The following is a 12,010-nucleotide window of genomic DNA, read 5'->3' on the forward strand; positions in this document are numbered from 1 at the left end:
TCATGTGTTTCAAGATCGGAAGCTATGATTACTGGTTTTTGTTGTCGTTCTTCCAAGAATGCATATTCCAAGTGTTCGGGGAGGGCTTTCAACTCGATTTTCTGGTTTTCGTCAGTTACCATGACATGGGCATCCTGCCACGTCGTGGTGTCGCAACTTTTAATTCCAGATTGCGAAAAAAAACCTTGCCACGACATGTTCTCACCACCACGTCGTGTTGACTCTTCTGCCTCTTTTATTGCTTCATTGTACTCACTTTCTTCTAATAACTTCTCTAACTCTTGAATATCCAGTTTGGGATCAAAATTACCTTCCTCAAGCACCATAAATCCCTCAGTCTCTTTTTCTTTCCACCCCTCTAGCTTTTTTTCAAGTAATTCGTCTAGCACGTCGACATAAAACGTCATGTCGTCACTTATCCTTGAATGTTGGAGTGCCCGATTAACTCCAAAAGTAACCGCTTCTTCTCCAACTCGGAGAGTGAGTTTGGACTCTCTTATATCGACTAAAGCTCGGGCGATACTCAAGAATGGCCTTCCAAGGATGATTGGGACTTGTTCCTCTTCCTCCATGTCTAGTACGATGAAATCTGCTGGAAAAACAAACTTGTCAACTTTTACTAACAAGTCTTCACATATACCCCTTGGAAAGGTCATGGTCTTGTTGTCTAAATGGATGACCATTCAGACCGGTCTTGACTCGGGAAGATCGAGCTTCTTGAAAAATGAGTAAGGCATCAAATTAACACTTGCTCTCGAGTCGGCAAGAGCATGACTTGTTGCTAGATTCCCGAATTGGCATGGTAAGGTTATGCTCCCTGGGTCACCCATCTTTTTTGGTAACATGTTTAGCATTGCAGCGGAATAGGTTTCGTTCAATACAACTTTGGATAAACCCTTCATTTTCTTTCGATTAGTTAAGAGGTCCTTGAGAAACTTTGCGTATTTTGGCATTTCAATTAGAGCCTCAAGGAAGGGAATGTTTATTTCAAGAGACTTTATATGGTCTAAAAACCTCCCATATTCTTCAGCATGCTTCTCTTGAATTGCTCTACTTGGGAATGGCAATGGTGGGCGGTATGGCTTTACAGGTTTCGAAGTTTTCTTTTCAGCTTCCTGCCACGCCGTGGCATTTGGACCACGTCGTGGTGATTGTCCAGAATTGTTTCCTTGACTTTCCTCTCGAATTTCTAGCTCCACCTTCGGCTTGTTACTGTCTACGGGAGTCAAATGAGTAATAATTTTTCCACTCCTAGTGGTGATGGCTTGTATGTGAGCTCCTCTTGGGTTTTGTTCGGTATTTCCCGGAAGTCCTCCCGGTGATCTTTCATTGAATCGCATAGCTAGTTGCCCAAATTGTTTTTCAATATTGAGGATTGAAGCTTGTTTATTTCAAAATAATGCTTGTTGGTTTTTCATCATCTCTTTTTGTTCCTTCATCATGGCTTGTTGCTCTTTCATCATTATTTGTTGTTCCTTAATTGCTGCGTCAGTTCCCTCATGCCTCTTTTCATAAACGGCTGCAAATCGTGTGAGCATTGATTTGAAGTCAGATTTCTTTTCAGCCTGTGGTTCCTCTTTTTGGTAAAAGCCTCTTCCTTTTTGTTCATATTTTTCCTCCTTGGCCTTTTTATACTCATCATAAGTTAACCATTTTTTCTTGGGTTTTCTCCAATCTTCATCAAAACGATCACCGCTCGAGTAGCAAGCTTGAACCTTCCGGTTTCCATTCTCATCAAGGTCACAATCTCTAGTCAAATGTGGACCGTTACAGTTTTCACACCCAACCCGAATAGCATGGATTGTTTGATCCATCTTAGTCATCCTCCTATCCATGTTGTGCAATATTGTCATAACCGCCGACATGTCTTCCGAAGCTGCATTAGCTGAACCCCTCGTTACATCATTCCTTGGATTATGGTATTCTCTAGAGTGCTTAGAGAATTCTTCAATGAGTTCCTTAACTTCTGCCGGATTTTTCTTTGTTAAGGGGCCTTGAGAGTCAAGGAGTTGTCTAGTGGTGACGTTCACCCCATCATAAAAGATCGACACTTCTTGTTGCACATTGAGGTCATTTTGTGGGCAATTCCTTATCAAGCCTTTGTAGCGCTCCCATGCTTTGTACAACGACTCCCCCATTTGTTTTTCAAAATTGGCGATGGCCTTTTTGAGCTTAGCAACCTTGGATGGTGGGCAAAACTGTTCCAAAAACAATTCACGCATTTTTGCACATGTCGTTACCGTGCCTGGTGGAAGTGCCTTTAGCCAATCCTTCGCGGCCCCCTTGAAAGTGACAGGGAGCATCCTCAACAACACTGTTTCTCTTGGTACATTTGGAATGTTAAAGTAGTTGGCGATGTCGTTGACTTCATCTAGATGCTTATAGGCGTCTTCATGATCCTTTCCGGTGAAAGGAGTCTCCTTAAGTGCTGTAAGGATGTGCCCCTTAAGTTCAAATGTAGCAGTGGCGGGTATGGTGGGTTGCACAAGCCCCGGACCGGTGTCGTCTCAAATTCTCTTTTTGTACGCCTCCATCGAGAGGTCAGCAATGTTGGCCATGGTTTTGTCGGGTTCTTCTTCGTGATCACTTTCTTCAAAATCGGTAACACTTTCCTCCTTCTCGGTCTCGTACTCAGTGTCTTCTTTTGTGTTGCTGGATTCCCCCACTTTCTTTCCCTTCTTTTAACCAAAAACCGATTTAAGACTCTTGAAAGGTGACTTATTTGGAGTATCTTCTTCGGTCTTGACCTTGTTCTTGCAAAACGATGATTCCGGGTTTTCCAGTGGTGGGATCAAGGATGAATTTGATCCACGGGTCATAAACAATCTGCAAATGAATTAAGGAAACGTGTAATAAGAAAAAAAAACGAAAAATAAAATTCTACTGTTACGATGCCACGGCGTGGTACAAATTACCACGACGTGGTGAGTTAAAAAGAGGAAAAATCTAAATTAAATTAAAACAAAAAAATAGCAAATAATCCTAAAATAAAAATAGCAGATAAAAGTAACTAATACGGAACCGTTCCCCGGCAACGGCGCCAAAAACTTGATGTGTATTTAATGTGTTTGTATTTTTATTCAAGTTTTAAATTTATAAAAGCTATTTCCTTCACTAGACTATTAAACACACTAGGCAGTGTACCTAATCGTTCAATAATATAGCTAAGGTAAGAACGAGTGTCGAACACAAGGAACGGTGTTTTAACTAACTTTATTCTACTATTAACTAAATACTAATAAAATTAAAAAAAAGTTTTGGTTTCCTAGATTTGCAAGACTAGATACTTCAATTATCAAACTAACTAATTATCACTTAATTCAGCTAACACTAACTAAAGCAAATTAACAAGTATGAAATAACCAAGGTAAGTAAGAGACTTTCATTTAGCTTTAGATTTATTTGTTATTATGGTTGATTTATGGAAGTGCAATGGATTTAGTTTCTTTAGTTACCGATTCATAAGATGACCAAATTAGTATTCACCAATTTAATCCTTTAGCAAACTAGCTTATTTATTCGGTGATGAAGCGGACAAACTTACAAGCTTACTAGTGTTTGGTTCGGATTGATCAGACTTATAATTAATTGACCAATTTTGTTTATTGATTCAATTTAATACATGATTTGTTTGATAGGTCATAGATTTGTGGTTTGGGCTAGGCAATTATCTGTATAGGTCTTGGTAGGATCTTGGTCATTTTAGAGGTGTTTTGTAGCTAATTGTTTTGTGTTTACGGTTGGGTAGGTGTTTACGGCCGTAAACACGTTTACGGCCGTAAACCTGTTTACGACCAGTCTTTCCTATATATAGTTTGTGTCAGTGTCTGTCAGTGTGTGACGTATCACAACTGTTTACGGTCAGTGTGTGTGATTCTTCAAGGTGTACTTGACGTTTTAGTGAATAAACGTGTGCATTGCTTGATTATCTGCTTCTTCTACTCATTTCTGTTATTGTTTGTTTTGATCACTGGTTTGGATCTTGTAATTGGGACCTTACAATTGGTATCAAAGCAAATCAGTTATCAAAACAAGTTGTAGTGGTGTTTACGGTTGAAGGAATCTTCAAATTCTTCGTTGTTCAAGGCTTGGTTCTACATTAGATCGTGTTTCACAGCTAAAGGAATCAAGAACTAACTGAAAAAATACTTGTCTTCATCATTTCTGGGAGTTTACGGTTATTGTTGTTGAAGTGAGTACGGCCGTAAACATTATATACAGTCGTAATCCGTTGATCTTCAAAGGCCGTAAATAGCTTTTCTTAGAAAGCTGTAATCAGTTAATATTCAAAGACCGGAAACTATTTCTTGACTGTAATCTTTTGAGTATACGGCCGTAAACTAGTGTAAATTGATTACGGCCGTAAACAAGTTCTCATATTTTAATTTTTGTGTTTAAGTATCCTTTCTTTTAATAAAGAAAATCTAAAAAAAAATTCAAGGTGTGTTTCAGAGAGAGAAGAACTAGTGTGTGTGTGTGTACTATGTGTATGGAGCATCATTATATTCATTGAATACATCGTAGATTAACTTGTTCTTCTTCTTCTTCTTCATTTGATCTGGCATCATCCGTTTGATTGAGCTTCTGCACCATCAAACGGATCTGATTGATACACAAGCAGATTTGGGACTTACAAGTGGTATCAGAGCTTGAATTGTATCAATCAATTTTTCCAGATATGGAGCGTATTTGATCTTATTTTTGAAGGATTTTTGCGTTTTTGGATAGATCTTTGAAAATTAGGGGGGTTTGTTCTTCGTGTTTTTGATAAAAACGAGTTTTTGATCGAGTTTTGGAGCAAAAAGAGGTGAAAAACGCTGTTTTTCACGTAATCTGCGAAGTGTTCACGGCCATTGAAGGGTTCACGACCGAAGAAGCGTTTGCGGCTAGGGTTTCTCGGCGGCGGTCGTAATCGGTTTGCGGCTAGGGCTTCTCGGACGTTTACGGCTCAGCAGTTTGCGGCCCAGCAACACCTCGGCCCAGCACGTGTTCGGCCCACTTTCGTTCAGCATTCAGCAGCCTCATTCAACGTTCAGCAAGCAGCCTCTTTCTCGTTCAGCGCTTATTAAAAAAGGAGGGTTTTTTGGGGCTGCCGAGGTTCGAACCCGGGTCCCCAGCTTCATCAATCAGCGCCCCTACCAACTCATCTAGCTTGCTAGATGTTACATTCCTTCCCTTTTTAACTCAAATACCATATCTTCGATTCCTTAGTTTCGCATTTTTAACATTTTCAGCCCAAAAATCAATTTCTTTTATTTTCAAATTCCATTTTCAACCAAAAATTTTAGTTTTTAATTTTTGACTTTTGACTTAAAAAAAATTAATCAAAATTAAAAAAAATGGATTCACAAAATTCTCATCATGAACTTGATTCAGTTATGGGCACTACCACTCGCATCCCCCGTTTGTTGTCAGCTGAGGGGTTTCCGGAATGGAAGTATCGTATGGAGAAATATATCAAGATGAAAGATTTTAAAATTTGGAGATGTATTTTGAAGGGACCCATCAGAATCACTACAACACTTCCGGATAAAACGATCGTTGACAAGGCTATCGAAGAGTATACTAATGAAGAATTTGATAAGTTTGAACAGCAAGAAAGAGCACTTGCTACTCTTACTATGGCTTTGTCACCAGAAATTTCTCAAGGATTTCGTGAATACACGTCTGCGAAGGCACTTTGGGAGGCACTGATAGAAGTTTATGAGGGGAATGAGGATATGAGACAGAGTAGACAAGATATGCTGAGACAAAAATTTAACATGTTCAATTATATCTTGGGAGAATCTCTTGAGGCTCAACTGCAGAGGTTCACTGCTTTAACAACTGAGATGAGCTCTGCAGGCATCTTGGTCACTAGGTCTGAAATAAATAAGAAGCTGCTCAATTCTGTGCCGAAATCATGGGACATGAATGTGTCTGTGATTAAGAAGACAAAGGACCTTAATCGTCTGAGTCTGGCTGAAACAATCGCTATTATTAAAGCTTGTGATCTGGATGATAAACAAAGGGAGATCAATCACGTCAATTCGTACTCCACTGCTAATCTTGGGATTCAATCCAACAATGCATTCTCATCCTTCACCACTCCTCAAGTTTAGTCGTTTGTTGCTCCTCAACAATCATCATATGCCACTCCATTCATGCAAAGTGTTCAATCTCCAGTATCTTATCCACAAGTTGCTTCTTCTTCAAATGCACCTTCTCCAGCTCCTGCTCCCAAAGAGAAAGATGAAAATTTGGCTCTTGCTACTGGTCTTGTCAACTGCTACAATGCATTTGTGGCAGGCGAGCTTCCTCCTCAATTGTCTTTCACTGATTTGGATTAAATTCATCCCGAAGATGTTGAGGAGATGGATATAACTTGGCAAATCGCTATGGCAGTGTTCCAGGCACAACAGTTCTCCAAAAAGACTGACAAAAATAACTGGGGTATGAATGCAGAAAAGAAGGTGGGGTTCAACAAAGGCAAACTCCGATGCTTTAACTGCCATGAACGGGACCATTTTGCTAGAGACTGCCCGAAGCCTGATAGAAGAGAAAACAACGAAAGAACAATGGTGCCAATGGGTAACAACAGGGGAGCTACAACCAGCAATCAGACTGCAAACCTTGCTGTGGTAGCACAGTCGTTTGATTGGGATGACCAAATTCAGGCCCTGAACATCTCGGGACCTGAAAGTGCGCATCTTGCTCAAATCAACGACATTGCACAGGGAGAAGCTGAGATGAATCCGGAGGAGGAGATGATGAATCTATAGTTTACATTCATGGTTCAAACTACACCAGAGCCTGAAAAGTCTGAGGTCAGTGAGATCTCTTGTTCTCCATCTTGTATAAAAACTATCAATTTTTTACGTGAACAGGCTGATTTGATGAGTAGAGAAATAGAGGAACTAAAGTATGAAGGATACCAACTTAGGAAAGGCCTAAAACCATTGAAAGACCAATTAGAGGCCAAGACAAATGACTATAAGAAATTACAGGCAGACTATAGTGACAAGTGTGTTCATTATAGATATCTTAAAAAAGATTTTGATGTTGTAACTGCGGAACTTGACACATTGAAAACTCGTTTTGCAAATGCTGATTTTAACTTCAAAAAATTTGATGTGTCAAGTGAAAGAGTTGCAACAATAATTGAACACCAAATGAAATGAAGGGACCATAAGCAAGTAGGAATAGGTTATGAGAATGTCCCTCCCCCATTCAATCACAATTATACTGCTACTCCATTAACTCAAGCTGAGATTGATCGTGAACCATTTATGGTTTATGGTAAATCAGTTGATGAGCATGCAACCGAATGCAGTACTAGGAATTTAGATACTAACGATTCTACTTCCGATGCAGATTCATTAGTAAGCCAGGAAAAGCAGGAGAATGGAAGAATTGAGTCTGATAATAAGTTTGTGTCAAAATTTGGTGTTCCTATTTCAAAAGTTGATGAGTCTGTTTTTGATGTTAAGACTGATGTTTTAATTTGTGATGATTTGGTGTCGAATCTTAATGTCTCTGACAAATGTGGCGTTGTTTTTGTGAAACCTACTAAATCTGAATCTGTCACTAGCACATCCACATCTTATACACCTGTCACACAATCTGAATCATGCACTTGCACTTGTGGGAATGGTAGAAAAGTCAATAAGAGCACGAAAACTGATAAAGGCGGTACCAAGTCTTCTGATAATAAGCAAATTTGTTTCAACTGTGGTACTGCCAGCCACATTGCTCGAAATTGTTCCAACGGGGCATTTGTGGATTTTTCAACACCAAGGAAAGAAAATGAGTCTCGAGGAAGGTCTTTAACGAGAAAGTCCTCGAGATCTCGTTTTCGTGATGATGATCGAAAAATTCATAATAATAAGAAAGGGGCCGATCTTAAACCGAACAAACAGGCTTTCTCTAAACCAGCCACAGGTACTTTGCCGAAATCGAATGTGGCTGAGCCAAGGTCAATTTTGTCAAAGGGTGTTTCTGGATCTTCGACTAATCGTAGCCAAAAATCTAAACGCTCAAAGAAAAGGAAAAATGTTTATAATTCACATGTGAATACTTTAAAACTTAACTACCAATGGGTGCCCAAATCTACAATTGTCCAATCATCTTCATCCTCTGAAAGTGTTTCTGATATTAATGCAAATCTGAAAAAGCAAAAAGTTAAATCTGTCAAAGTCAAGGGTACACCCAGTGTAACGGCCGTGTTTCTAGGCTAGGCATTAATATTGATGTAATAGTCTAGGTTAACCTTTGTAACTCATTTTGAAATAATAGAAATGTATTATTTGAGTATTATGTGTTTTATGCTTAATTGTTGTGATTTAAATGAATTAAGGATAAAATAAGAGTTAAAATGAAATATTAGATAAGCCCGATATCTATACATGAAGTTGTAGTGGTCGTTACGAGAATTCCGAAAATATAAAGAATGCCGAAATCTGAGTTATAACGAAGAGGTTATGACCTGTCGAACTTTCGTGATAGAACCGATACGACACTGCATGACGTAAATAGTGAATTTACAATAGAGCGATATTTAACCGTAGTGATCTAAACGAAAGTCGTAGAATAAGTTAAACTGAGAGCGTGCATAAGAAGAACGTCTAAATCTGACTTCGTATGAGGAAGTTATGATTTTTCAAAGTTTCGACTTAGCGGTATGCAGCCCAAAGTTAGAATATGAGATCGAGTGATTTCTAGACGAAACAATCTAAACGAGAATCGAAGATCTCGTTGATGGTAATGCAATGGTAAAAAGACAGACGAAAACGGACGTCAGATGAAGAAGTTATGAATTTCTAACGGAGTTTTACTGTCCCGACCTTCTAAAAATAATATAATAAAAGTTAAATTAAAAAATTAGCTGACGGAGTTTAAACAAGAGTTGTAGAGCATAATCTCACCTATGCGTGCATATAAAGAACGTCGAAAACGGAGCTCGTATGCGAGAGATATGAATTTCTGAAGTTCGGAACACAAACTTCGAGGTCTGTCAGATCTCACGACGTGACCAGGGTCCTCACGACGTGAGCAGGTGACGGATGTCCCCAGAGCCGGTCAGAACCAACTTGCGATGACGCATCAGATGGTGGTCGAGCTCACGACGTGAGCACTTGAAACTCACGACGTGAGTATAGGAAAAGTTTCCCTATAAATAAAATTCAAGGGGCAGCCGAGTTTGGTTGTTCCTTTATCACTCTCTCACTCTCTATACCCTCTCTAGTCGTTTCGAAGTACCCCCGAAGCCCCAGTATCAATCCCGACACCCGAAGCAAGTCCCGAAGCCCGAAGATCCCAAAAAGAAAAGAGTTTCCGAGCCGAAGCTCTGCCCGCGAGAAGCCCGGTGTGTGAAGAGATCACAGTTTCACCGAAGAATACTGCTTTAAGAGTCGTAGTGTTGTCCGAGCATCGTCTTATCAAGTGAGTGCATAGTCCCTTTCATATACACAATTTTAATACAAGTATTGATGAACGTATTAGATATATGATATGAGTAAGTGTGTAGTTGCTTTCTATAATACACATATATGAATTACACTCTATGAAATGCATGCTATGTGATTATATACTATTTGTTATGTGGTATGAGTATTGAATGAATATGTTATACAAGTTTTAAGCTGTATAGAAACAAGTATATTTTATCTACAATTTGTTGGGTAGAACATGGGTAGATAGTGATGTGTGATGAGATAAAAATGATGAAAGGCCTCGATGTGATTGTGATCAAGTCGTCCAGCAGAATATGGATGACGACCACGGACTTTTCTAGACAGTTCAGTGGAACGCTGGCAGACTCATAAGCTGTAGGTGTAGTGAACTTGGGTGTTCATTTGTTGTATTTTATCCCCCTCATGGTTGCCTTAGGACATTCATTGCTGAGGAAACCCCTTTGCAGTAGTGTCCGTCCCGATGAAAATCCTAGATTAGGTCCCTTGTAATAGTTGTTGTCATAGGGACATAAAGTGAGGATAACGGGAATGGGTAATCGGGTTATTGTTGGTTGGTGAAATTAAATATAATTATTTATTGTGGGTTGAAAACCCTATATGCTCACCAGGCTCCCAAGCCTGACCCACTAAGTTTCTTTGTATTACAGGTAATGGCGCGAGAGCATAAGTTGGAGAACTTGTGAAGATGTTTTTGTTTATAGACCGGTAGTTGTATGTAACTGTGTAAGGTCTATGTTTTATTGTTTATGCTTTTGTGTCTGTATCGGAACATGACATACCGAGTTTTGATATATAATGAAAATACATTTCTTTAAGAAATGCTTTGATAAACCTTATTTTTATCATATATTGTTTTGGGGACAATTTCCGCAACTCTTTTAAATCAATGGATTTACTCTGAAATTATTTTAAAAGCATAAATGAAACCGGTCTTTTTCTGGCCGTGAATTTGGGGATGTCACAGTTGGTATCAGAGCATTAGTTTAAGCGAACTAGGAATTTGTAGGATTTCTAGACTTAAACTTAGAATGCTAAGTAAAGATTGTGAGATGAGTGTATGTTATATTTTAGACACGAGCACTAGTTTATTTTTGGAAAGATGCCTAAAATGCATTTATGTGCTAAATATTATATGTTCCCATATATGATATTATTTGTTCGGATGTACGGTTTCTTGCCAACCGGATTTGAAGACCTTATGTGTTTAGGATTCTAAGCGTAGGATTACGGTATTAGAACTAACATGTAAACGTTTCGGAGTGATTTGGATAATTTAATTATCTATCGTGAATAAGGATCTAAATTCACCTTGTTCGGTGTATAGATCAACAATGGCAAAAACAAGAAGCGGAGTTGGAAACGTGAACGAAAACAGGAATCAACCACCTGTAATCGAGCAAATACATGTTGTAGCAGCAGCACCTGAGCCGATGACAATGGCTGGTGTACAATTGATGATTCAAACGATGTTGGATTATCAGATGGAAGAAACGAGACATCTGCTTTAGAAGAATCGTGAAGAACCTTCGATGCCGATTGTACAGCCCGAATTAAGTGAAGGGCAGTCGGAAGGAGGAAACTTCAGTGGGATTATTGGTTAAGCCAACCTACCGTTGATTAGACAAAACAACCCAGAGGGAGGAATTGATGGACTAGGATGCAAGTACAAAGACTTTTTGACTTGCAAACCATCGACCTTCGCTAGAAAGGAGGATCCGATCGGAGTTATGGATTGAATCTCGAAAATGGAGCTAGCCTTCATGACGTGTGGCTGCAGAGGCAAGTTGCAGACCACTTTCGCAGTACGTCAGTTCAGGGGAGGAGCTGTTCGTTGGTGGAACACTCTGGGGAAGACCCTAAGCCCTAATGAGCCACTGCAACTGACTTGGGCAGAGTTCTTGGTGCAGTTCAAGCGCAAGTTCTACTCGACCCAAAATCTACTAGAGTTGGAGAACAAGTTTCTGACGTTGACAAAAGGCAGTATGTCAGTCGACGATTACACTAATGCCTTCACCGACAAAATGGAGTTTGCTTTGCGCATCGTTCCAGACGAGTTGACGAAAGTTGACCGGTACGCAAAGGGACTCCCATGGGAATACGTTGTGCCGGTACGTCAGGCACCTACTCTGGAGGCAGCTATTTGGGCTGCCAAGTCTGTTGAGGACATGATCAAGGGAAGAACTGCCAGCAAACTTGAAGTTGGTGAAAAGAGAAAGTTTGAAGGAACTTCAGGTTCCAACAAGAAAAACAAATTTTTGAAGTCTGATTCGAAAAAGTTTGGAGGAGGAAAAGGGGGCGAATCGAAATGGTGTGAAAAGTGCAAGAAAAACCACTCTCGGAAATATAGTGAGGAAGTGACTTGCTACAAGTGTGGAAAGACTGGGCATTATGCCAACGAGTGTCCGTCCAACAAGAGAGTGTGTTTTGGATGTAACAAAGAGGGGCACATTTTGAAAGACTGTCCTAAAAAGAAGGAGGCAGCAAGACCCAATATTCCGCCAAAGCCGAAGGCGAGAGCCTTTCAGATGACGCTGGAAGGTGCTAAAGATGAAGTTGAT

General features: G+C 39.7%; 1 protein-coding gene and 1 non-coding gene across 2 annotated transcripts; one reads left to right on the forward strand and one right to left on the reverse strand.

Annotated features, from left to right (window-relative positions):
• Positions 1-683: 683 nt before the first annotated feature.
• Positions 684-1,340, reverse strand: LOC145126957 (uncharacterized). Its single transcript, XM_079062221.1, has one exon. The coding sequence runs from the start codon at positions 1,338-1,340 to the stop codon at positions 684-686; it is 657 nt and encodes a 218-aa protein (XP_078918347.1).
• A 727-nt stretch (positions 1,341-2,067) lies between these two features.
• On the forward strand, positions 2,068-2,174 carry LOC145128032 (small nucleolar RNA R71). The gene has a single exon (XR_013716635.1). It is a non-coding gene; the product is annotated as a small nucleolar RNA R71 (small nucleolar RNA).
• The last annotated feature ends 9,836 nt before the right edge of the window (positions 2,175-12,010 follow it).

Source organism: Lactuca virosa, chromosome 7 (assembly GCF_052849685.1).
Source record: "Lactuca virosa cultivar CGN04683 chromosome 7, Lactuca_virosa_CGN04683_v6, whole genome shotgun sequence".
Classification (NCBI taxonomy): Eukaryota; Viridiplantae; Streptophyta; class Magnoliopsida; order Asterales; family Asteraceae; genus Lactuca; species Lactuca virosa.